Raw genomic sequence first — 26,816 nt, forward strand, 5'->3', positions numbered from 1 at the left:
TGTCTACTTGTGGCTCAGAATGGTTAGCAGCTCATTACTACTACTGCAGTGTTTAAAGATGTGTGCACATCTACTCAAGTTTTAGGCAAGCTTTGACTCTGAAGTAGGTACCCTTAATCCTAGGGAAGAGTGGTGGACAGGATGGCAGATAGGTTTAAAGGACAGAGATGTGGATGGGTGACTTCACAGGAGGCAGAAGTGATAGCCTTCAAACTACTTTGCAGGTTAAAGCAGAACCAGTCGTGGAGGAATGTAAACCAGACCAAATGGAGCAAGAAGAGAAGAAATGCGAAGTGAAGACTGAGGTACCAGAGGGGGAAGAAAGACCAACTACTCCAGCTACTCAGTCTTCTCCAGCAGCTGGGCAGTCTAAGAAAAAAAGTAAGAAGGAACACTGTTTTGGCTGAAATTCACTGCATCTCCCTAGAGAAATTCGGGGGGGGGGGGGGGGGGGAAGCTGAGCTTTATTCACTGATATGATACTCAGTAGGCTTATATGGATTGTTCTTTGTGGCTTTTAGATAAAAATATCTAATACATGTGCTTCTAACAGGCTTTGGGCAAGTTCTTTAAGGCTTTAGTATTAGCTATTAAGCCTTAGTGAAATTGTCAATACAACAGAGATTTGAAATACTCTTTACTTACAGATGTTCTAGACAAGTATTTTCTCAGAGAGGGGCTGTATCTGGAATGTAAACCAGCTCTATTAAATTTAGCAGTCTCCTCTGTGAAAAAAACAAGATAATATTTTGGCCATCTCCTTGTGTCCAGGTGATCATTTTAATACCCTTCTCAGAAGTCAGTGTTGAAAAGGATAAACAAGACATGCTAAGTACCTTAAACCCATTGTTTGTAGTCTTTTTCCACAGACCTCACATTTTCCATCAGGTTTGTTTCTTACAGCTGTTTCTGCTATCTATCTAATGTTGATTGTTTTTCAAAGTTTTCAAGCCAGAAGAGTTGCGGCAGGCGCTTATGCCAACACTGGAGGCACTTTACCGTCAGGATCCAGAGTCTCTTCCATTTCGACAGCCTGTAGATCCTCAACTACTAGGAATTCCTGTGAGTGTCTTAGCAAGATACTTTTCTGGCTTTAATTCAGAACTACTGTATTATGACATACCTGTTTGAGAACAGCTTAAGTGTGTCTTAATGTTTTTATGTTGATTTGAAGAGGTTTAGCTTAGGCAATGGAACATATTAATCTGTTATAAGCAAGGAAGAGACTATTCAAGTTACAGTTTTTGTTCAGGTTGAATTTTCTGCTTGTTTTACAGTTGTCTTCAGAAGACATAACTATCCTTCAAGGATATGTGTTTTTAAACTGTGGATTTGACCATAAAAGTTAACTATTTATACACAAATGTATACATAGAATTCCTACTTAACTGCTTTGGGCAACCTGAAAGGGGTTTTGTTTGGTTTTTGTCGTGGCTTTTTTTTTAGGATAGATGCTATGAAAATTCAAGGCCTGCTGTACTATAAGCAGGCATAAATATTGCTAACACTATTTAACAAGCTGTCACTTGGCTGTCATATCCTGAGGACTCTTGTAGAAGTGATCCCATAACTGATAGGAGGAGATTGGAAAAAGGCATTCTTCAGAGGAGACATGATGTCTTTTATCATCTAATAAAGTTATTTCTTTGTTTATTACGTTGTCTGGTCTATTAAAAATGGTTGCTTTCTATTAATGCTGTCATGTATATCCTGAGATCTCAGTGGCTGCAAAAACATTACCATTTTCTACTTTTTTGTAATAATTGGTTTGCTGATTAAGATTAGAGTGGCTTTATTTCATCAGGAGTGGAAGACCAATAGAGCCTGAGAAATAAAGGAATAATGAAAAGAAAGCACTGGGGAGTGATATGTTACTTAGAGATTTCATTGTATGTCACAGGCAGTTTTGACAGTCAAGTCAGGGAGGAACCTGTTTTTCTTGATGTACTGCAAAAGAATTCATATGCTGAGAATGTGCATACTGTCATGTCACAACATAGTTCTGTAGTGTTTTGATACACTGTGTATTCTTGCAGGATTATTTTGACATAGTGAAGAACCCCATGGACCTTTCTACTATCAAGAGGAAGCTAGACACAGGACAGTATCAAGAACCGTGGCAATATGTAGATGACATCTGGCTCATGTTCAATAATGCCTGGCTGTATAACCGCAAAACATCCCGGGTATATAAGTACTGTTCCAAACTAGCAGAGGTGTTTGAGCAAGAAATAGACCCAGTTATGCAGAGCCTTGGTTATTGCTGTGGAAGAAAGGTAAGAAAATAAATATTTTTAGTCTGCTGCTTGCTTCCTGGTATTGAAGGAGGAAAAATAGAGCAGTTGTAGTTGTTAGCAGTTATGGTGTGTCAAATTTTGGAAGTTTACCAGGATTTAGCAGTGCTGAGTAATCTGATTTTGAGGTTTTTATGGATCTTCTAATACTATCCAGTGCTTAAATCATCTATTTGTATATAAATAAGCCCTTGGGGGTGAAGAAGTCAATAACTGGAAGCTTACTTTGATTAGGGTTAGCCTGTTTGCTATTGCAAATTAAACAGATGTGTTACTGCTGAAGTGCTCTCTGTTCACTGTATATTGAGACTGTATTTCCGTTGTCTGTTTGGATATGCTTTCCATCTTTGGAGAAGGACTAACTTGAAAATAACAGCCCATTGTATGGTTTTTATGACTATTGCTTCATACGCTTGCTGTACTGAGATCTGTGCACAGAATAAGGTGGAAATGATTGCTGTCTGGGTCACACTTGCTTCCCATGGAGAGCAAGTGAGAACACATATGAGTACTGAGGCAACCCATTCCTCTTTGCAGTTGGAGTTCTCGCCACAGACTTTGTGTTGCTATGGCAAACAGCTATGCACAATCCCTCGAGATGCCACTTACTACAGTTACCAGAACAGGTAAGGAAAACTCATGTGGTGCAGTTTTGTGCATGCTGCAATCGATCTGTTAAAGGTGTGCATGTATTTATATAAACACCCTCTTTATATGTTGTGTATACCTTTGTGTTTTAAGATGAAAATTTGCTGGAAGTACCCTTGAATAGTTTTCCTCATGTTAATTTTTTTTTCTGCAAAAGTTCACTTACGGCCTTTGCTCTTCCTCTTTTATTTGCAGAAACGTGATGTTTTACTAAATTTTTTCCTGTGGTTAATTAAATCTTTAGTTCTCTACAAATAGTATAGACAAATATGTTGTCTTTGCTTCCTACTATGCAGCAGTATTTTTCATGCAGAACACTGATTTAACTATGCAGCAAGTATATTAATGCTCATAATGCATATTATACTTGGCAAGTCTTTCTTATGATGTTAACACTGAAGAGCAAACTTATTTTTGTGATGCAAATCTTCATTGGAAGATCTGTGCGTTCAGGTCTTCAGTAGATTGGTGCTTGCTTTTTCTCCCTAAGTTTCCTTAAGAGAGTTGTCTCACAGTAGCTGTCAGCAGCTCTGTAAAGTCCTGTCACTTCTATAGCTCTTTTGAATAATTATTTTTGACTTGGGGTTTATTAAAGGATTTAAGCCTATTTGACTTCTGGAAGAAGGTTTCCTGCTAGGCATCTCTGCCAATGGGGGAAGCAAGGCAAGAAGAAACAAGGAAATTCGTGCTTTAACACTCCCATATCCTCTGGCCTGTCACCAGAATGCACCTGCTAAAGTAGAGGGCTGGTAACCTCTAAACTTGTCACCTCCTATCAGTTTAGTTCCTGCTCTCCGTTCTTTCCAACTCCTTAAACAAACAAAAAATCCCCAGAACAATGAAAACACTTAAGGCTTTTATCTGAAAGCCAAGAAGATTTTGCAAGAATTGTAGTTTTCTAAAGTACGTGGTCAGGTAAAAGCAATCAGAGAGCTATGGAGTTATATCTTAACCTTCTTAGGCTTCATAAATGTTTGTAACAGTTAGTGGAGATTTTGGGGAGTGAAGAAGTATAAAATAAGCTTATAGTGGCCCCTGATAACTGTTGTAGTTTCAGACTTACATAGTGTAGAGCTTTTCATATCATGTCAGTATCTTCTGCTTACACTTATGGGCAACCACTGGATGGACCAAAAGACTATTATTTAAAAATGACATGCTTTCAAACATTAGGAGGGAATATTTGCACTATAACAGGTGTATACATGTGATTCGTAAACTGTTATATACACACATGCATATATATCTATAGACAGAAATGTACAGTTCTAGAAGTACTGTTTTCTGCATTATCTCAGATGAAAAGTGGGAGATGGGTTCAGAGACCTGCCTTTTTAGCCTATCAGCTGCTATTGTGTTGGCTTGCGTGGGTTTATAATAAACTTGGTTGAATTTTTTTTTAGATGTCTTGTGCACTCAGTTAACATGCCTTGGTAATGGAGAGGCCACAGTTTTAGAACATTTTTGAGGGATGGGGTAGAATCTTAAAATCTGTTTTATTCAAGTATAAATGAAATCTTTATCTGTAATGCTTGCTGTATTGATGCCTGGACTGTTCTACACTCAAACTGGGTTATGGCAGAATCATATCAATGTAGAGCATTATGTGTGTAGTTAATGCTAGGTAATTAGTTAACATACAGTTTGACAGTTTTGTAATTCATGTCTGTAAGATTTTTGAGGACAAATTTTATTGTTTTGGAAGCTTCTGATGTTTAGCTTTCCCTTTCAAATGGGAAAGAATCCTGTGGCCTTTCAGCATTTATACATTTAAAATGGAAGACTATTCCTCTTCCATTGATCTCCTGTAGATCTTCCTGCCAGCAGAACTGCTGTCCTGATGTAAAAGTCAAAGTAGCAGTTCTTTCTTCCTTCATCTCTTTCCCCTTTTTCATTTTAATTCTTTGCTGTACAAGGCATGGATTATTAAAATGAAGAGGGTATGGGTATGCTAAAATGGAGTACTCATGTTTAATTTGCTTTAATCATTTGCTGCTTGTGAACCCATTTGAGAGATTTAATGCTAATCTGTGCTTTGCCTTGGCTTTCTGCTTTGTGTTGTCCTGTCCTGCTTCTGTGTTTTTGTTTTTGTCCTGCAAACCCCCATTTCTTTGTTCGTGTGTGTGTTATTTTTTATTTCTCCTTCACGCTTGTCATTGTCTGCGCTTGACTTTGCACAAAAAAAAAAAACAAACCCAAAAAAACCCCAACCAAACACAATGTGGGGCCCATAAATCTGCATCATTGAATATCCTTGTCGCCGTTGATGACCTGCTCTCTGCTCCTGTCCCTTCCTTGGCCTGCTGTGATTGGTGGCTCCATTGCTTGACTTGGGCTGTGTTGTGTGGACGGAGCAGTTCACCCAAATATGGCCTTCTTGCTGACAGGTATCATTTCTGTGAGAAGTGCTTCAACGAAATCCAAGGGGAGAGCGTTTCTCTGGGAGATGACCCATCACAACCTCAAACGTAAGTTAATTGTTCGCTTGGGCTGTGCATTCATAAGCTGCATCATGATCTGTAGGGCTTTCTCAAAGGAAAGGAGTTTAGTTTTAGTAAATGCTGCTAAAGATAGTGTAGAGTAATGGCTAGACTGGGGTTGCAGGGTTTGGAAGCTGAAATTTATCCTTTGAAGTTAATCTAGGAGGAGGCCTAGAGGAATCTGAAATAAGATAACCTGCCTTTCTCAGTAATCAAAGAATTGGAATTCTCTGCCTTCAGAATATCACAGAGGCATATCAAATAGTCCTTTCACTATGAAACACTGATCGGACTGGTCCAAAACTTGAACGTTAGCAAGTTTTACCGTTTATCTTGAGTAAAACTGAAGAAGAGAGCAATGAGGTTCTCTGCAAGCTATTGTCCCATTGAAAAAAAGTTTTCCACAGGCAGAGTCACTTTGTGAAATACAGCTCATCCTTGTAGTGCCGGTGAGCATTTAAAAAATCTGCTTGCAGGTTTTGTCTTGGTGTGTGGATATGTGTGGTATGGCACAAATGTATGTTGTCTTGTGTTAAAACTGAGTTTTATTGGCTGTTTCTCCATAGCACGATAAACAAAGAACAGTTTTCAAAAAGGAAAAATGATACACTGGACCCTGAACTGTGAGTAATGTTGTCACACTTTGAATGATCCTCATTTTATTATAATTATTTTGTAAAAGACATGTTGTTCACTCACCATCAGCTTTGTTTTTCAATGTTTTCCAAATTTCATGTAACTCAGCTGGCAGGGGCTGTGCAGTAAGCAGTGTATCTGGCATTCTGTTTTGAGAACCCAACTGCCACAGCTGAACTTGAGAAATATATAGTGCTGTATATATGGGCCAAAGCTACTGTCTTGAATGTGGATTCAACAGAAGGATGAATGCAAACTCTACTTTGAAACCCTGTTGTGGCAAGTGCTCAAGTCTCAGAACTGATTTGAGTCATTTGACAGTAGCTGTCTTGGTGGTGTTGGATTTTCTAGTTGTGTTTTACAGGCAGCTGTAGTAGAAGGATAAGTTGTTAAATTTGAATTAGACTGTTCTTCTACACTGCTCGACATTCAGTAAAGTTAAGATGATGGTGACTCAGCTGCTTTTCTTTATATTCTGAGGGTTTTTTGAAGCCACTTCATGTGGTCCTGTATTACACACCTGTGCTGCTACTCTGCAAACATTATCTTCATTCTTGAATGAATGAGCAAAAATAATGTGTATTCCTTCCTCCTTCAAAGGGCCTCAGGGTCAGCCAGTTCTTCTGTTTTACAAGGGCTGTAGGAAGGAAAGAATAGTAACTTCATTCGTAACTTTTCTTCCCTTGGTTATAGTGAAGATACAGACTAACACTAGTACAGTACTATATGCTCTACATAAATGACAGCTATTTGTTCAGAGTCTCAGACTCTTAATAGACATGTTCAAAAGGAGTCAGATTGTTCTGAAATATGAAGCAACCTTAGGTATTTTTGAGAATTATATTCACCAACATATGAAATAGATCATGTCACCTCAGCTGTCCTTAAATGTCTGAAAGTGACTTTGGTATAGCTTATGTTTTCTTCTTTCCCACCTTTCTGTAGTATATTTGCAATGTACCCCAGGCTTCAAGCAGAGTGGGGCAACTAACAGCCAACTATTTCTCCTGGTTATTTGCTTCTGATACCCGTGAATCCCTTTTTTCTCTACATTATAGCAACAAGCAATTTACAGATTTTATACTTAGAAGGGTTTCACTTCAGAAAATGACTGAAGTGAATGACAATAAGGCAAGTAAATGGTAATAATAATGTGTCCCTGCATAGTCTACCTACTTGAGCTGACATTCTTAATTCATTTTGGAGACTGTTCTCAGCATAGATGTGCCCTCTATGTTAAATAGGCTCAAGAGCCTAAATGCTAGAACTCCTCTAACAAAATATTACAAAATATACAAGCAAGTATTGATATACTAACCTTGCTTCCCTTCCCCCTTTTTTTTCCCCTTGTACAGATTTGTTGAATGTATAGAGTGTGGAAGAAAAATGCACCAGATCTGTGTTCTTCATAATGAGATAATCTGGCCTTCTGGGTGAGGAATTTCTCCTTCTTAAGTAGAGAGTATATGATTGATTTACTAGTTAGGGCATAAACTTCCTTATATTGGTTATATTTGAAAGGGTGTCTTAATAGAAGAAGTTGCATTCCCAGCTGAAAATTTTAAAGAATCTATGGGGTAACATCAGATTTAGACATCATATCTTCCTGTGCTCTGTGTGAATTTGTTTTTAATCTTAAATGTTTCTGACATTCCTTTATGTGAAAAGGGCCTTTCAGTCTTGTGTTTCAGCCTTTTATGTTTAAGGATAACATAGATACGTTTAAAAATATGTTTAAAGATAACATCTTTCATAACATATGAAAAGATGTTTTTGCTTTGGTAACAATTCCATACTGATCTATTTTCTGTACAAATCGTATTGTTTTGTCATCTTCAAAAAATATTTTGTAACAGCTAAAGATTTTAACAAGTTAATTCACTTTTTTGAACAAGTGATCAGATTAAACTGAAAAACAATCTAGTCTTTCGATACTCCATAGTTCGTGATCAACAGACTAGGTTGTTGTCTAATTGCTTTTAAAAAAGCTGATAAATTTTATGTGGATAAAGCTCTAAGAGCTCAAATGTTCCCTTTCTTGACAAGAAAGCTATGACTTACCATTCTGTTGTTCCATCCACATTGCTGCAGAAGAGGGTAGGGATCCTGCAACTGAGGAAGAATCTGCCTATCGTTTCATGCTACAGTATAACAGGGTATTTAGAAAAAATCAGCCATTTGCTTTGTGTTGCAATATCTCATCTTCATCAGACACAGCAGTTTGAGAATATTTGTTCCAAGAATACTTAAAGCCCAATATTGTTAGACCTAGTGGAGGCCCTGTTTCCTAGCTTGCAGGTGGTAAAATGGGTGACTGACAAGTGCTGCACCCTCTGGAACTTAGATCCTCCTCTGCAGCTCTGAAACATTTGGACTGTTTCTGCTGGCACTGTTCTTTGTGCTGTCTTTTATTTCAAATTTCAGTTAAGGTGTTTTCCACACCAGATAAAATCTGTGAAAGATTTTGCTTCTAATGGTGAGATGTTAAGGAACTTTATGGTCTGACTTGGTTTTTCACTTTCTCCTATTTTTGCTTCAGCTTTGTCTGTGATGGCTGCCTGAAGAAAACAGGAAGAAGCAGGAAAGAGAATAAATTCTCTGCTAAAAGTAAGATTGGCACTTGCACCAAAGAAATTTTAAATAATTTGTTAAGAACGGGGAAGGGGTGGGTTTTACGATTGTTTTGCATTTTTCAGTTGTTTTGAGTTAAAGGAGGATATTTTTGGTCTGAATTGAATGTTTGTATTCACTTGTGTTGTTGCTGGTTAGTAGTCTGTTGCAGAGGTTTAATGTACTGTTTCAGAGCACTGGTAATGGAAGATACACATCCTTTTATCTCCATTGCAGTATTATTGCACTGGGAAATAGTTGCTGTGTGACTGAATTCTAACTTGAATTTATAACATGTTCAAGTCACCATGAGTACTGCTGCTCTTAAAAGCTTTGATGGAGGTAAAGGTTGCACCACCTAATGACAAAACTTTCTATAGACATTTCCTCTTGATCAAGGCAGCTGATTTGAAAGCAGTGTGGGAGAAAATTTGTGCAGCCATTGTCCCTCTGTTCTATACAAAATAACTCTTTCAGAAGCTTCTTAGGTTGGTGTATTTCTTACAAATAGTGAGTGTTTATGTTTCTGCTACAAAAAGAAAAAAAAATCCCTGGCCAACCAATAGCATAAAGATTCAGCAAACCATTCAGTGAATGATTTCAACATCTGAGTCTCTTAAGAATCAAAGCTCCCTGGATTCACCAAGATTACAGGAAGAATACAAGGTTTTTTTGAGGTTTTGTCAGTTCTTGTTTCTATCAACCTGTATGCATTGCATACTTAATGACAAATTGGAAAAATAAAAAGCTGACTGTCAGATACATAACTCTGCCAGAAGTCATAGACAACAGTGAGACAGGCCCTGTTACACCAGAAGTCTTAAACACCTCCTTTTCAGTTTTAGTTTTTTGTCAACTAATGTTATGCGTTAATTCTTCTGTTTGAAGATTGTTTGAAAATGAGAAACTTCTAAACTAACTATGTTACTTGCAGGTACAGTTGTGTTTAGTTGTTCTTTCCATTATTGAAATATATTCTTTTGGTAAATGGAGAGACTAACTTGGCTAGCGTGGCTTTATAGACAGAATATAGTTCCAAATGAAATGCCTGCTCTTGAAGCTGTCTGACAGCAGTGTTTTTTAGTCCAGTTTAATTAATAGCTTCTATTCAGGAGGAGTCTTGATTGTGATTCACTTTTAATACAGGTAGAAATTGGGTTCTTTCTTCATTGAAATAATGTATAAACCATAAACCTGCCTCCAGGTGAAAAGCAGCTCACCCCATCTAGAAATGTTAGTGCTTAAAGATAAGCTTTAGGTTATTATAACATCCTGCATGCATTAAAAGTCACTTTTCATTTAACATCTGAATAGAGAAATCACATTTGAACAGTTCAGTTTTGTATATGTTTAGATATGTATTTTTCTCCCACAGGGTTACCAGCTACGAGACTTGGTACCTTCTTGGAGAACAGAGTCAATGATTTCCTAAGACGACAGAATCACCCTGAGGCGGGAGAGGTTACAGTTAGGGTGGTACATGCATCTGACAAAACTGTTGAAGTAAAACCAGGAATGAAAGCAAGGTATGTTCTTTCCATTTCTAGTTGTACTTTTTTTGGGAGGAGTTTGAAGCTATTTGAATTTACTTATATGCCACTATTTTGAAAAATCCTGTTGTATTCAAAACCTCACCACTGACCAGTTCTTGACAAACAGATGTTACAGCAGCTGATTAATTGTGGTGAGTGTTATCTTCATAGTAAAAATTGGATGCCTTGTATCTGAGTGGTCTGTAAGCATTTAACCTTGAAATCACACTAAAATTACACTTAGAGTAGACCTCATCTTTGCCTTTACCTCGCAACATGTATTCTCCAATATGTGAATATATTTGGTGTATTCATTTTTACCCTCTGTCATCTGCAGGTTTGTAGACAATGGAGAGATGGCCGAGTCTTTCCCTTATCGAACAAAAGCGCTTTTTGCCTTTGAGGAGATTGATGGTGTGGACTTGTGCTTCTTTGGGATGCATGTACAGGAGTATGGGTCAGACTGTCCTCCACCCAATCAAAGGTGAGGAGCTGCATGAAATTCTGTTTTATTTTGGTACTGTCTCAGTTGGGTGAATATTCTGAAGTTCTGTGTTGCATATGTGAAGACTCTTCTGTTAGCTTCTAGAAACAAAGTAGCTTCTGTAAGAGAATATTTCAGTTTGAGCTGCTACTTACTGGGGGTGCTGGCTGGCAGACAGTGTTGCCTTAAGGAGGATCAGTTGTTGGTTTTCTCAAGGACGGGATTGGGTAATTTTGATATCCTAGCCTCGTCTCTCTAAAAGAAGTTTCTAAGGGTAAATTAGGATCAGGGACTTTGAAGACTGTTGTATTGGATGCTTCAACTGTATAAAATAATATGAAGAAAGTTGTAGAACTCAACATGCCTCTTTTTGGTTTTTTAGGCGAGTGTATATATCTTACCTTGACAGCGTTCATTTCTTCCGCCCTAAATGCTTGAGAACTGCTGTCTATCACGAAATACTAATTGGATATTTAGAATACGTCAAGAAACTAGGGTAAGTCTTTTTTAATGTGTTCTTCTGTGCAGCATTTGTGCTAGATGGTTCTTAATGCAAATGAAATTACTGTAGCCTGTTGTACAGATTATGGTGCCTAAAACCAGTGATAGAATAATTTGGCAACAACTGTGTATAGTTGAAAAGGAAGAGAGACAAAAAGGGATTGCAGGCTTTTCGAGAGGCTTATGCTTCAGATGTTTTTAGATTTCTAAACTTATATAAAACTTCCTTAAGTCTAAGTAGAAAGTGAGCCTTTTCATCTGGGCCATAAAATCTTGCTGGCCTTGTTGATAGTGCAGCCCTCATGTAATGCCACTGCTTTAATTGGGTCGTTCCTTTGGGCTGACAAGTAGGTTCTTACCCATGTTTATAAGGAGAAAGGTAAGTGTATTCTGTCTGTACTGATTTACTCTGTAACAGCTGTGCGAGGCCACTAAGAAATCTATTATAGAATGAGTGGGTGAAATTGTGAGAAACTGAAAAGCTAGTAAAGAAAGAGTATACTTGGGACAGCACAAAAGAGAACACAGAATAACTGAAGAAATGAGAAAGGTGGAAAATAAATGACCACGATTACTGAAGTAGAAAAGGCAGTGAAATAAACATCAAACTGTTGTCAAAGGTAGCTGGTACAACCTGGCAGAGTTACTCATGAAGAAATTGTTAGGGACTATGTTTTGAGTAGTTGCATGAGAAGGATTAGGGGAGTCAGAATGGAGGTGGGTGGTACCTCAGTGAGATGATATATTCCTTAGTACTTCAAAGGTATATGTTAGACTTCTTTCTGCCTTATTTAATTGTGTTAGAACCTGTGAGCCTGTAAAATTGCTGCATAGAGCTCAGGCCTCAGTTTTACTTAATGCTGTTTTCTGTGCTAATGGGTAACATCAGGTACTGCATGACCAATATTGTTTTCCCAAAATGAGTATCATCTCTTCCCCTCTCAGGCAGAAGGAATGACAACTGTCTACAGTTCCCAGGGTTTGGGTAGGGTTCTGCTGAGCTGTTTCTTAACACGGCAAGGATGGCCATTTTTCTCTAACTTGAGATCTGATTATTCCTCCTACTGGAGTTCTTTTCAAAAACTAATAGAGAAGAACTGAGGATGAAAAAGTGATCTTTGAGGCATTATATTCTCTGCAGCTGCTACTATTTGGATGTCATCTCTCTTCATAGGGCTTAGATTGTACACCCAGCAGCACAGGTTGACAGTGACTGTTTATTCCCAGATATAATTGTGAAACCTTTTAAACTGATCCTCAGAGTTAAAAAACAGCAGATTTACAGTAGAAAAGTGAATTGTGTGTTCAAGTAAATCTTGTTTTAAAATGGTGCTAGATAATGAATGACTCCACTGTCTCAAAGGAAAAACATTTCAGTAGTGAAAGCCAGAATTACCTAGTCTCTATCTTTCTTTTACATCAGTTAATTAGGAGGTGGCAATTGCAGGTCTATATGAAGCTTTGATTTTTATCTAGACTGGAAAACATGCATGCTTTATATAAAACTGCTCCACATATAGTGCTGAACTTTAAAAAATGGTGCAAAGATGGTAATGCTATTGAATGAATGAAGCTGGAATGAACACTAGAATTTAAGTCTTAGAGAGCTGTAATTATTGTCCATCTGGTAACATCGGCCAACTTTCTGGTGGCTCCATCTCGTGGCAGAGAGGAGAGCAAGCTCTAGTGTTCATCTTCAGAGCCCACATATACTTTTTTTGTCTAATGATACTAGGTATACTACTGGACATATCTGGGCATGCCCACCTAGCGAAGGAGATGACTACATATTCCATTGCCATCCTCCTGACCAAAAGATACCCAAACCCAAACGACTTCAAGAGTGGTACAAAAAGATGCTGGACAAATCTGTGTCGGAGCGCATTGTCCATGATTACAAGGTTTGTTAATTGTCTGTTTGTATTGGGGAGCAGGGGTTTGACCAGTCTTGTCTTGGTTTATTCCTTGCCTTAGGCATTGTGCCTGATTCTTGGAGTTTACTGTATGAGTTTTAAGAGAACTGAGCACTAGAAGTTCAGAGTTAAAATGCATTCTCTTCAAAGCATGTAGCTTCTGAAATCGTTCTAGCAAGAGATTTGAAATTATTCCTTAGAACAAACTAAATTTTTGAGGAGTGCTATAAAAGAGAGCAAATCTCATTTCAGTAATACATGGAAATTTTAATCTTCCCATGTTAAATAAAATTGCAGAGTTAGGCTGCTGCTGAAGTTTAGAAATATGTAAAATCTTTGGAATTATCAGGACTTCAGCTAGTGTCAACAATATAGCGATTATATTGTCCCATTTAGTAAGTATGCACAAGTAAGTCTAGTCACATGGTAAGGATTTGTTTCTTCAGAGTGGGAATATTTGAAATGTATTTGACAACCTGTCTGTAACTGATGCAGTGTTAAATTTGTGCTCAGAATGCTCTTGTGAAGTGAATTGAAATATTAAGCTCACCTTTGATCTGCTGGTGACTTTTTTGTTACTTAATGGAAAGGTTGCCTTTACTTATGTGACTTGTAGCAGTGGTAACCAAGTGTTCCGCTCTTTTTCAGGATATATTTAAGCAGGCAACAGAAGATCGTCTAACAAGTGCAAAAGAGCTACCTTACTTTGAAGGAGACTTCTGGCCTAACGTTCTAGAAGAGAGCATTAAGGAACTAGAGCAAGAGGAAGAAGAACGAAAGAGAGAAGAAAACACTAGTAATGAAAGCACGGATGTAAGAATGCTACTGTTATTTCATGATCCAGTGTAAAGGTTGTCACTACATATGACTAATTAAAAAAAAGTGGCAGCCTAGGCACTTTGGTTAACTGGCTTTTTCACCTTTCTAGCTTCACTCCAATACAAATTTCAATTTTACGTTTTATAAATTCGAGCTGTTAAAATACTACTAAGCTACACTCATATGAACAGTGGCTGTTCATATGGCTATAAACCTAATTACCAAAGTCAATTAGATAGAAACAGCTGCTAGTTGAATATTTTGCTGCTGAATCCAATTATTACCAATGTTGATAGTGCAATCTCAGTCTGACTTGGAAGCTTTTCCCTTAAGCTTTAGCTTCTGAATACTGGCTAACTCTTTTCTTTTGAGCTGAGATGTTATAATACCAACCTTAGCAGAATGTTCTGAGAAAGTAACAAAGCCCTGTGATTCAGTAGTTTACTTGGTGTAGGTTTTTTCAGTAGAAAGCTTTAAGGCATTGGGGATCTGAAGCACAAATTACAGCTGAACTGTTGTTAGGCTACTTAAACTAGAGAAATTTCTTGCTGGTATCTTGTGCAATTTTTTTTTTGGTGAATATGCAACAACTGTGTTTTCACATTCCACAAAGGACAAAAAAAGGTATGCTTCTTAATTCAACAATAAATTTTTAAATGGACAGATGCAGAATCTATGCATCTGCCCATCTTGGATCTTCTGAACTTTTATGAAAGAGGTGGTGAATTTAGGATAAGGTTATAGCAGTTTTGCTTATGCAGTAGTACTTGTTAGTTAACTCTGTTTAACAGTGCTGCTTCATCACCTTATTAGATACTAGATTTTTGTTGGATTTAAAATTACAACTAAAATTTGTGATTCTTCTGTGCTGCTCTTTGCAATACCTCTTTTCAAGGACTGAGTAACCTGGGAATTATGCAACTTGATATCAAATTTACATTAACATCTTAAGGTATTATTTAAAGGTTTGTTTTCTGCTTGGTGTAGCTGCAAGTTCCTATCTCTCTAATATACCAGAAACCAGTTGTGAGGAATCACCTAGCTCTGTGCATGAGGTTGGTCAACACTTAGTTGATCCTTCACAGCAGTGTGAAAATCCTGTGATGGAGGAAGCTTGCAGCATATTAATATTTAACCCTTATTATTAAAAATAGTTTTAACTCTTCATTGACCCCATGTTTCACTTCTTGAAAATGAGGCAATAATAAATTGTCCTTTCAAATGAAGTGATAGTCATTCACGTTCACTGGAAATTTCCATCCTGACAAAGTTATTTTAAGCGTAGGAAAAATGCGTATTTGGATAAGAATTGCTTTGATCCTTGATCATCATATGCTGTAGTGTTTTGAAGCGCCCTCTGAGAAGCACAGAGAGGAATAAACTGTTCATTGCTGATTTATTATAATTGAAATTTAGCTGACTTGTTTTGTTCCACTGTTGCAGGATATGACAGGAGGAAGGTGCATACTAGAAATTGCACTACTAGTGCCTTTTGGACTCAGAACAGCAGCTTCATATCAAAATCCGTTTAATGCAGTCTATTAAAAAATAAAAATCTATCACTTGTAACAAACTAAATCTAGGTGGATTAGGTCTTTCTTACCTCTGGTTAAGTGCAGTGTTAGTTGTAATTTTCAGTTAGTTTTAGTTTTCAGTTCCACTGAAAAGCTATCTGCTGAACCCCCCTTTGTGATTATCCAAGAGGTTCTTCATTGTTCAACTGTAGCAGAGAAACGGGTTTCAGTAAATAATGTTTTCCTTGCACCTTATGAGCACTTACACTTTTAATATTTTTAGAACTGTGTATTGCTGCTCTAGGTATCTTCTGGAGTGATTCTAATGGAATTAATGTTTCAGGGGACCTTGGTTAGTGTCTCCAGAGTAAATTATTGTGAAGTGTGTTTTGTCCTGCGGTTGCAGATGATGTGAAAGTAATAAAATGCTGATGTGTCATAGATACCTGACATAAAATGCCTTTAAAATTAATAGGTGAGCAAGGGAGACAGCAAAAATGCCAAAAAGAAGAACAATAAGAAGACAAGTAAGAACAAGAGCAGCTTGAGTCGTGGCAATAAGAAAAAGCCTGGCATGCCTAATGTGTCCAATGACCTCTCCCAAAAGCTGTATGCCACTATGGAGAAGCACAAAGAGGTAAGAGTTGATGGAGTGAGAAATATGTATTTTGCTGAAGTAGTGAGGTGTCCAAAGTTTTGATACACCTGTTGTGCCCTGTAAATTATACAGGTTTGGCTGGACAATTGAGTGGCACACCAGATAAGTACCAGTAAGTCTGGGCACTCTTTGCTGTGAGGGCAGTGGGGATAAATACAACTGTGCTCATACAGAACTTTCTAGCAGTCCAGATTGCCACAGCAGTTTCACTGTTAGACTTCAGTCCAGTGCTGCTGAAGGTGAACCTGCAGGGCACCCAGAGGTCTGAAATTTCCCAGTCCTTAACAAGCACACCACCCTGGCAGCACATCATTCAAGTGTTAGTTGGTCCTGGAATTGTACACTCTGCATAATGAAGTTTAGCAACCAAGACATCTTGATAAGTGCTGGCATAATAAGTCTTTTTACTTTTCAGGTCTTCTTTGTCATCCGTCTCATTGCTGGCCCTGCAGCCAACTCCCTGCCCCCCATCGTTGAGCCTGACCCACTCATTCCGTGTGACCTGATGGATGGGCGTGATGCTTTCCTAACCCTTGCTAGAGACAAGCACCTGGAGTTCTCCTCCCTGCGGAGGGCTCAGTGGTCAACCATGTGCATGCTGGTGGAACTGCATACCCAGAGCCAAGACCGCTTTGTTTACACCTGCAATGAGTGCAAGCATCATGTGGAGACCAGATGGCACTGCACTGTTTGTGAGGTATGCTTGGTGAAGTTTTCCCTACTTGTGTCCCTGTATCTTTGTGCCCAGAGTGCTCTTTACCTGAACTAATTTCTCAGTATTAACTGATGGAAGATGATCTCTGCAGCTCATTCTCAGGCAGTTCAGAAAAAAAGGGGAGGAAACGTTTTCTGTAACAAGCAATTCTACTAATCTACTTGGTGTGATTTTTGTCTCCTCCTTTGAAGCTGTGGAGAACTGAAGTAGAATTGTATTTCTTGTAGTTCATTTCAGGTGCTGCTGCTTAAGTAGTTGGGAACTGTAGCAACTGCTTGAGCTGTAATGGTAGGATTAGCTGATTTTTATGAAGAGCAATGCGACCTTTCTTCTTCCGGAGTCAGAAGTGTTGTGCTGCAGTTATTTCTGTAAACAGGGCTCTCCACTGATGTACTGGCACACAGAGGCTTTGTTGTACTAGAGGTCCAGATTCCTATACTTGGGTGACTCTTCCACTACATTGTTGTCTCTCTGTAGAATGCTGCAGACAGCATTTTTGTCTTCCAAAGTGTTTGCAATACCAGTGTGTTTGAAGATCAAGTCCAGTGGTTTGGGTCAATGCTGTGCCCTCCAGAAGCTGGACTAACCTTGAATCTGGCTTGTAACTTATTTTCTTAACCTGCTGGAAGCAAATGACTCTTTCCAGATTCAGTTCTGAAAAGGTCTGATTAAAATATGATGCTCTCATTCAGGTATATACCTGAAAATAAATTCTAAATTTTCTACGGATTAATGAATCCTGAGGACTTGGATCTTTTTCTTGAAGATCAGTTATTGAGCCCAAACTCATATGCTGTTGTAAGTGAGGTTCTGTTCTTGCTGTTTAACTCACCTGAAAACTGAAAAGGCAGCTCTCATTCTTCTTTCTTCTTTGAGAACTGTTATCTCTCCTGCCATTCTTGCCCTCTTCTTTTGAAGTAGCAGTTATTTGTTTCTTGCCTTTTACTTCTCCTTTCCTATTAGGAAAGGAAGGGATTTTTCTGGCCCAGCTGAAGAACGTGTGACTTATTAGTTCAGAGCAAACTTGTTTTTCAGGCTATATATATGTGTGTAGATTTCAGACACCCTTGCACCCACACGTTTTCCCTGGCTGTAATTTGGATTTATTCCTTCTCTAGAACCTCAACACTGCCTGAAAGATTGACTTTTTCCCTAGAGCAACAGATTGCCTGGAACGGACTGGGAGTAATTTGTTGAGGTGGCATGATATCATCTATTTATTGTATGGAGTTTCAGGAACACTGATAACTTTTTCTTCATTGTCTTTCCAGGATTATGACCTGTGCATCACCTGCTATAACACTAAAAACCATGACCACAAGATGGAAAAATTAGGTCTTGGCCTAGATGATGAGAGCAACAACCAGCAGACTGCAACCACGCAGAGCCCTGGTGATTCCCGCCGCCTGAGCATTCAGCGCTGTATCCAGTCTCTGGTCCATGCCTGCCAGTGCCGTAATGCCAACTGCTCGCTGCCGTCCTGTCAGAAGATGAAACGGGTTGTCCAACACACCAAAGGCTGCAAACGCAAAACCAACGGTGGGTGCCCCATCTGCAAGCAACTCATTGCGCTCTGCTGCTACCATGCCAAGCACTGCCAGGAGAACAAGTGCCCAGTGCCCTTCTGCCTCAACATTAAACACAAGCTCCGCCAACAACAACTTCAGCACCGCCTGCAACAGGCGCAGATGCTCCGAAGGAGGATGGCGAGCATGCAGCGGACCGGTGTGGTAGGCCAGCAGCAAGGATTACCCTCTCCCACGCCAGCCACGCCAACGACTCCAACGGGTCAACAGCCCCCAACACCACAAACCCCGCAACCCCAGCCTCCGCCCCAGCCTGCCTCGCAGCCTCAGCCGGCACCTCCCAACAGTATGCCACCCTACACCATGCCAAGAACTCAGCCCCCCAGCGCTGTGTCCCAGGGCAAGGCAGGCGGCCAGGTGACTCCTCCAACTCCACCCCAGCCACCTCAACCACCGGTTCAGGGTCCTCCCCCAGCAGCAGTGGAAATGGCCATGCAGATCCAGCGGGCAGCAGAAACCCAGCGTCAGATGGCCCAGGTCCAGATCTTCCAAAGGCCGATTCAGCACCAGATGCCCCAGATGCCACCTATGGGAATGAACCCTCCACAGATAGGCAGAGGTCCCGGTGGCCATATAGATCAAGGAATGGGGCCAGCAGGAATCCAACAGCAGCCACCGTGGGTGCAGGGGGCCTTACCCCAAGCTCAGCTGCAGCCAGGAATGCAGAGGCCATCCATGATGTCAGTAGCCCAGCCAGGTCAGCCGATGAATATGGCACCTCAGCCAGGGATGGGTCAGGTACCTGGTGCTGCTCAGCCCAAGCAACCACCTCTGCCCCAGGCGGCCTTACAAAACTTGCTGCGGACTCTCAGGTCTCCCAGCTCACCCATGCAGCAGCAGCAGGTGCTTAACATCCTTCACTCCAACCCTCAGCTGCTGGCCGCTTTCATCAAGCAGCGGGCTGCCAAGTACGCAGGGTCCCAGAACCCCCAGGGGATGACGGGTCAGCCGGGCATCCCTCAAGGTCAGCCGGGACTCCAGCCGCAGCAGGCCATGCAAGGGCAGCAAGGAGGGGTGCACCCCAACCCAGCCATGCAGAACATGAACCCCATGCAAGCAGGAGTGCAGAGGCCCAGCATGCCCCAGCAGCAGCCGCAGCAGCAGCCGCAGCAAGCCATGGCTGGGATGAATCCTCAGGCACAGCAGATGAATATGAATCACTCGGGGATGGCTCCCCAGTTCCGAGACCTCCTGATGAGACGGCACCAGATGATTGAGCAGCAGCGCCACCAGCAGCAACAGCAGCAGCAGGGAGCAGGACCAGCACTGGGGCCGGGGATGGCCAACCACAACCAGTTTCAGCAGCCCCAGGGTGTTGGGTATCCCCAACAGCAGCAGCAGCAGCAACAGCAGCAGCGAATGCAGCATCACATGCAGCAGATGCAGCAAGGAAACATGGGACAAATAAGCCAGCTTCCACAGGCGATGAGTGCAGAGACAGGAGCCAGTTTGCAGCAGGCTTTCCAGCAGAGGCTACTTCAGCAGCAGATGGGGTCCCCAGCTCAGCCCAATCCTATGAGCCCCCAACAGCACATGCTCCCCAGTCAGGCCCAGTCCCCGCACCTACAGGGTCAGCAGCTCCCTTCGTCGCTCACCAACCAAGTGCGTTCTCCACAGCCTGTACCCTCACCGCGGCCCCAGTCCCAGCCCCCCCATTCCAGCCCGTCCCCTCGGATGCAACCTCAGCCTTCTCCACACCACGTCTCCCCGCAGACCAGCTCCCCACATCCAGGACTGGTAGCTGCCCAGGCTAACCCCATGGATCAGGGGCACTTTGCCAGCCCGGACCAGAGTGCAATGCTCTCCCAGCTTGCTAGCAATCCCGGCATGGCAGGCCTCCATGGTACAAGCGCCACAGAACTGGGGCTCAGCTCTGAGAACTCGGACTTGAATTCAAACCTTTCACAGAGTACACTAGACATACACTAGACACATTGTAGCATTTTGGGAGCAAAAAAAATAAAAAAAAGAAAAAAAACTTATTTTCTCAAGACTTTTTCTACTGAAGACAAATTTTTTTGAATCTTTCTTAGCTAAAACAACATTTTTCCCTGGAACACATCTGAACTCTGCAGCGGTAGTTTGGGGTTTTAAAAACAAACCAACAATGAACCTGAGGGACAGTAGAGTACAAAGAATATATTTTTGTTATGGCTGGAATCATAACCAGTCCTTTTTCTTGGTTTTTTTTTTTCCTCGTGTGCGTTGGGGAGGTCGGGGGAAGGAGGTGGTCTTTTGGCTGTTCACCAAAGGATGCCCTACTCATGCCTCCAATAGGTTTTATTTTTTTTTTTAAATTAATGAAAATATGTAATATTGATAGTTATTATTTACTGAGGCAGATGGTAAACATTTTCCCTATTCTGGTTTTTCTTCATGTCACTGCAAAAAAACCAACAAAAACTAAACAAAAAACCCACAGGAGAACCTTTTCCTAAAACCGGAGGACAAAAGGGTTTAATGTTGCTTTAAAAATACATTACATATATAAATATATATATATAAAAATAAATACCGATCTTTTCCTCTTTGGTTGGAAATATGTCAGTTCTCTGAAAAATGTAAAAATAGTAAATAACTCAGTCCCCTCCTGGAAGTCTACTTTTGTCCTCCAAGAATTTTCTATACAAGAGTCTGAGCTTAAAAAAAACTTCAAGTATTAAAATAATTTGTACATGTAGAGAGAAGATGACATTTTTGCAAATACACAGGGGCAGCTGCCAAATGGATGTAGTATATATATTGTGGTTTCTGTTTTCTTGAAAGAATTTTTTTCGTTATTTTTACATCTAACAAAGGAAAAAAAAATAAAAAAGAGGGTAAGAAACAATTCCAACGGGATGCTTTTAACCTGAGAAAAAGTCCCTAGGGTTTCTTCTTTATGCTTGCTTTCTCTCTCCCATGCCCCCTTCCCACCCTCTTCCACCTTCTGTAAAACTTGAAAATAGAAAGCAAAAAACCCTCAAATGTTGTAAATCATGCAATTAAAGTTGATTACTTATAAATACGAACTTTCGATCACTGTATAGACTGTTAAAAATTGATTTCTTATTACCTATTGTTAAATAAACTGTGTGAGACAGACAGCTTGTTTTTAATGCTTCCCTTCTCTCCCACATCTATTGCTTGGTCTTAAAATGGTGGGGGTAGCAGAATGTCTGCTACTTCAAGTGTTTGCTATTTAGATGTTGGAGAGCTATTTAATGTACATGACTGTTTTAAAATGCAAATCTCTAATAAGGGACATGGAGTAATAATTAGTCTTCTAAATGGACACTTTTGGTACAGCTCTGCATTTGTGTTTGTTCCTGGCATGTATCTTACCAAAGAAACGAGGTCTGACCTCAACAGTTGTGCCAGTCGTGCCCCACCCTGCTCACACAGCCTGGGAGCAGCTGATCTTCAAAGGACCTATTTTGCATTTTGAAATGAGAACTATTGTTTGGATATGTGATATTAAAAGATCCTGTTTCACTTGGAATATATTGTACACCTTCTGGCACTGAAGTGTGAGCATGAGGTAAGCTTGTGTGGATGTCCCTTAGCCACCGCGCCAAGATGTCCTGTAGGTGCCCCATCACCTTGGTTCAGGCTGGTGATCTGCCAGATGTAGGGCTTGTGTGGTTGGTTACCATATTTTATATATGGATATATGGATTTCCTGAACAGAAATGCTTCAGCTGTGGAGCACGTGGGGTGAATTCAGTTCTGTGTTCTGCCCGTAGCTGCGTGCACGTCGAGTTAATCCCCCCATGTACGAACATGGCGTGTGCTGGCTGGGCACCAAGGTTATGTGCCGCTTCATTGAAGGCTTCCCAAAATACAGCCATCCCCTGTGCATGTACAGACAGTGCTGGCTGCCTAGGGACTAATGCTGTACCGGGGCCTTACATACCTGCAAGACCCAGATGAGCCCAGGGGTGTCACAGAGCACATCTGCCTAACACAGCTGTGTTGTGAGCATCAGCATAGCCACAACTCCCAGACTGGTAACAACATGAGCAAGCTGCCCTCAGGAAACTGCTGGTGGGAGGTGACAGAGGGGGAGCCTGGATGCATGGATCAGCCAAGTGCCGATCGAAAGTAATGGTGTATTGCAATGTGAATGGACATTGGAGGCTGTTAGAAAACAGGGGAGTAAAATGCTTGATATTTTGGTATAAACACTAGTAGGACAATGAATCTTGTATTAAAAAAAGATGGGTTTGATAGTAAGCCTTCAGCCAGGTGGTGGAAGGTTCCTGGGAAGTTTAAGGAAAGCAGTCTGTGCTTTGGTACTCTCCCTCAGATAATCCTCATCCCGATCCCCACTGTGGGGCACAGACCAGCTCTGTACAAAGCCCACAATTACCTCCTCTGCTCTGGGAGGGGCTGTTGCTGACCTGCTCTAAAGGGGAGCAGAAAACAAAAACCCCCATGTTGAATGCCAGGGCAGCAGCCTGGGATGGTTTGTGTTCTCCAAGCCAATCCTGGCAAGCTTTCCTCTTCCTTCCCCTCACCACAGCAAAGCCCAAACTTTCAGCCCTGGGTTGCTTCTCAGGACGGGTTATAAATAAAATTCCTTCTGACCACATACTGGCTAGCAAAGTGTAAAGCATGCCCGGCTTTCTCACTCAAACGGTTTTTGTGCATCCCAACTTAGCAAACAGCTTTTATTCGTGCCTCTGTGTTAGCACACAAAATGTGTTTTGGATTTGTCTAGGCCTGCATGGGAGCATCTGACCCACGCTGAAGTGGGGGAGCCTCCAGATCTTGCAGAGGAGCTTTGATTTTTCCAATCCACAGATCTTCCAAGTTTGAATGCCAACGGAATGACTTGCCTAAACAATGCCAGGAGGCATTTTATGTGACAGCACAGCTGCTCTGTCCGTTTGTAGATGCTGTCTCTGAGCCAAGTTCAAACATTTTATTGAGGTGGTGTGAATGATCAGTGGTCTTGAATTTCAGAGAATCATCTAGGTTGGAAAAGACCACCTAGATCATTCAGTCCAACCATTAACGTAACACTGACAGTTCCCAACTACACCAGATCCCTCAGCGCTGTTGTCAACGCATGGGGTTTCTTTCCCCTACATCCTTCTGCCTCTGCTTTCCCTGATTGTACTGGAGAACTATGGCTGACTGGGGAAGTGGTAGGACTTTAGTATGGCAACAAAATCAGGATATCATCTGTATCACTGCCATGGGGTCTTGCCAGTCAGTTGCATCCAAGTTAAGAGTAGGTCATTTCACTTCCTAACTAACTATTGGTCTCGGACCAGCAAAAAGAATTTGCACTCAAAGTTTTAGCAATCCAATCAAATCTATTGTCTGATTACAACGATGCTAATGCAGCTCAGTGATGTGAACTTTCTAATGTCTATCCCTTCTGATGCCCCTTTGAATTCTAGGGTCAATGACTGAAGTTGCAGGCTTAAAGTCAGTTTGTCATGGGGAGGAGTATAACATTTATGGTTTCTCCCTCAGTCTTGGGGTCATCTGTTTGTAAAAAATATTCTACACCTTGGTCTTTCCTAGATCGTTGTTCCACACTGTGTACAAATTTACCATTTCTAGAGTGATTTACATATGTTGCATACTTGTTCTTTGTTACCCCTAAAACTGGTTTTACCCAGCTCCTGGTTACTCTGACAACTTGATCATTGGTGAATTGCTTATAGCTCTGAGCCTGCAGCATCATCCTGTGACTGTAATACTGGGTATTTTTATTTATTCTAGCATCATCGATATCCTATTCTTCGCAGAGCCACTTGTTCTTACAGAAGCACAGAATGGCTGAGGTGGGCAGGTGCCTCTGGAGATCATCCACTCCCTGCTCAGAGCAGGGTCACCTAAAGTGTGTTGCATGGGGCCATGTCCAGATGAGTATCTCCAGAGATCCCCCTGAGCTTTCTCCTCTCCAGGCTGAACAGTCCCAGCTCTCAGCCTTTCCTCATCTGACAGATGTTTCAGTTCCCTCATCATCTTGCTGGCCCTTTGCTAGACTCACTTCACCATGTCCATGTCTCTCTTGGTATTGAGGGACCTGAACACAGCATTCCAGGTGTGTCTCACCAGTGCTGAGAGGAAGGATCACCTTCCTCCACCTGCTGGCAATACTCTTCCTGATGCAGCTAAGGAGGTTTTTTGTTGCCTTTGCCACAAGGGCACTTTGTTGGAATATTGTTCAACTTGCCACCAGCACCCCCAGGCCCTTTTCTGCCAAGCTGCCTTCCAGCACGTACTGGTGCAGGGGCTTGTTCCTAACAGGTGCAAGACTTTATGTTTACCTTTGTAGAACTTCATGAAGTTCCTGTCAGTCCATTCCTTTAGCCTGTTGAGTTCCCTCTGGATAGCAGCACAACCCCTTGGTGTATCAGCCACTCCCCTCAGTTTTGTACCATTTGTGAACTTCCTGAGGATGCTCATCATTCCTGCCTCTGCCCCATCATTCAGGTCACTGATGAATATGATGGGAAACAGTATTGTCCCCAGTACCAACCCCTGGGGTCTGTCAGTAGAGGCGTCCACTGGACTTTGTGCCGATGATCCCAACCTTTCAATCCACCTTGCTATCTAGCCCATACTTCCTCAGATGGTGAGGAAGTTGTCAGAGATGGTGTCAAAAGCCCTAGGTAAGTTCAAGACAAACAACATTCACTGCTCTCCTCTCATTCACCAAGCCAGTCGTCACAAGGCTGTCAGGTTGCTTAAACATGATTTCCCCTTCATAAATCCATGGTGATTACTCCCATTCACCTTCTTGTCCTCCATGTCTTTGGAAATGGTTTCTGGGAAGATTTGCTCTGTCACCTTCCCAAGGATTAAGGTGAGGATGACTGGCCTGTAGTTCCCCAGGTTCTCCATCTTTGAGACAGGAATCTCATTCCTTCACTCCTCAGGAACTTCACCCAATCACCATGACTTTTCAAAGATTAATAGAGAGTGGCCTTGCAACGGTATCAGCCAGCTCCCTCAGCACTTGGGTGTGCAACCATCAAGTCCTACTGACTTGAGCATGTCTAGTTTGTTTAAATGTTCTCTAGCCTGATTCTACCTCACTGAGAATGCCTCCCTTGCTCCAGATAATCCCATTTGTCTCAGCTGGGATTGCTGAAAGCAGGGAACTTCAAAAGGGCAACCAGATATGCTGATGTCCCAGAAGAGCTATGAGAGCTTTCCCCAGGATACTTTCCTCACAGCACATCCTGGTTTACATGCATACACATGGGCTGGGCCCCCATCTGCCATGTATCAAGATCTCTCCTGTCCACATCACACTGCAACCTTTGCTTGACAAGCTAGTCCATCACTTCCTCACTCTATTGTCAGTTCTCCTCTCCCTCACCTGTTGTCCCTAGTTTAAAGCTCTTCTCCATAGGTTGGGCAGCCTTTGCTTAGCAAAGATGGTTTTGCCCCCTTGGGCAGGTGGATCCCATCTCTCCGTAGCAGTCCTTGAAGATCCTTGAACAGGGTCCTGCGACCATAAAAGCTGAATCCCTGTTAACACCCGCTGCACCAGCAGTTGTTGACCTGCAGGCTGCATCTGTTTCCCCTCACCAGCAGAGGATGACTCAGCCCCCATACTCATGGCCATTGCATCCAGTGCCATGAAGTCACACTTGATATGCTGCTCCAAGTCTCCCCTGGCAGCATCGTCAATGCCCACATGAAGAGAAGCAGGGGGCTGGTAAGAGTGAGGGCTGGACAAGCCTTGGCAACCTCTCCATAACGTCCCAAATCTGAGAACCTGGTAAGTAGCACGTCTCCTTAGGCAGGTTGGTAGACGGTGACCTCCATCCCCTGCAGTGGAGAGTCTCCCACCACCAGCCCCACCACTTCCATGTGGTGCTGTTGCATGGCTCAGGCCCAGGCTCAGGCAGTTTAGACATTTCACTGGACACAGCTCCCAGCCTCACATCTGCTGTGAGGGCACTGAACTGATTCTGTTGCTGTCCTGCACATGTGCAGGTAGAGCAGGAGACACCCTCCTGGTGCCACAAGTCACAGGCTTCCAGCTTTCATTACTGATTCCCAACCCAATGAGCACAGACTCTGCCTTCAGTACAGATGGGGGGGTCAGGCTCTTAAAACTGCAGGCTCTCCAAGAAGATCCTGTTCTGCCTCAGCCAAAGCAAGAAGCCTCAAACACTCCCTGCAGCACAAGACTTGCAAAGTCATACCCTCCCACAGGAGAGCTCAAACTGGGTGGAGGCTCAGACATTACAGGGAGACCTGTTCCAGCGTCTGTGGGAGACCATGCCATGTGGCACATCACCGCCATTGCTGAGCGCGGGGGACCCTGACCCCCTCTGTGCACCCCACTGTGCAAACCCCTGAATCTGTTAGTTGCTCTCTGGGAGCTGCGCTCTAGGCCCAGCAGTTACATGGGCTTCTCCCTAGTACCTGCTATTAGTCACAATAATATATACACAGTAAGTGTCACA

The 26,816-nt window shown here is 41.8% G+C and overlaps 1 protein-coding gene across 2 annotated transcripts in view; it reads left to right on the forward strand.

Annotated features, from left to right (window-relative positions):
• EP300 (EP300 lysine acetyltransferase) overlaps window positions 1–21,476 on the forward strand; it is a 59,124-nt gene extending 37,648 nt beyond the window's left edge. For both annotated transcript variants that reach the window (XM_074902547.1, XM_074902548.1), the window contains 16 exons: window positions 225–381; window positions 944–1,062; window positions 2,037–2,276; window positions 2,832–2,920; window positions 5,330–5,410; window positions 5,989–6,045; window positions 7,414–7,491; window positions 8,598–8,665; window positions 10,044–10,194; window positions 10,538–10,684; window positions 11,067–11,180; window positions 12,921–13,086; window positions 13,747–13,911; window positions 15,907–16,068; window positions 16,505–16,786; window positions 18,076–21,476. In XM_074902547.1, the coding sequence (XP_074758648.1) occupies window positions 225–381; window positions 944–1,062; window positions 2,037–2,276; window positions 2,832–2,920; window positions 5,330–5,410; window positions 5,989–6,045; window positions 7,414–7,491; window positions 8,598–8,665; window positions 10,044–10,194; window positions 10,538–10,684; window positions 11,067–11,180; window positions 12,921–13,086; window positions 13,747–13,911; window positions 15,907–16,068; window positions 16,505–16,786; window positions 18,076–20,319 (4,320 nt within the window). In that variant the 3' untranslated portion in view covers window positions 20,320–21,476. The remainder of the gene's footprint in view (window positions 1–224; window positions 382–943; window positions 1,063–2,036; window positions 2,277–2,831; window positions 2,921–5,329; window positions 5,411–5,988; window positions 6,046–7,413; window positions 7,492–8,597; window positions 8,666–10,043; window positions 10,195–10,537; window positions 10,685–11,066; window positions 11,181–12,920; window positions 13,087–13,746; window positions 13,912–15,906; window positions 16,069–16,504; window positions 16,787–18,075) is intronic.
• The last annotated feature ends 5,340 nt before the right edge of the window (window positions 21,477–26,816 follow it).

This window comes from Athene noctua, chromosome 3, assembly GCF_965140245.1.
Source record: "Athene noctua chromosome 3, bAthNoc1.hap1.1, whole genome shotgun sequence".
NCBI lineage: Eukaryota > Metazoa > Chordata > Aves > Strigiformes > Strigidae > Athene > Athene noctua.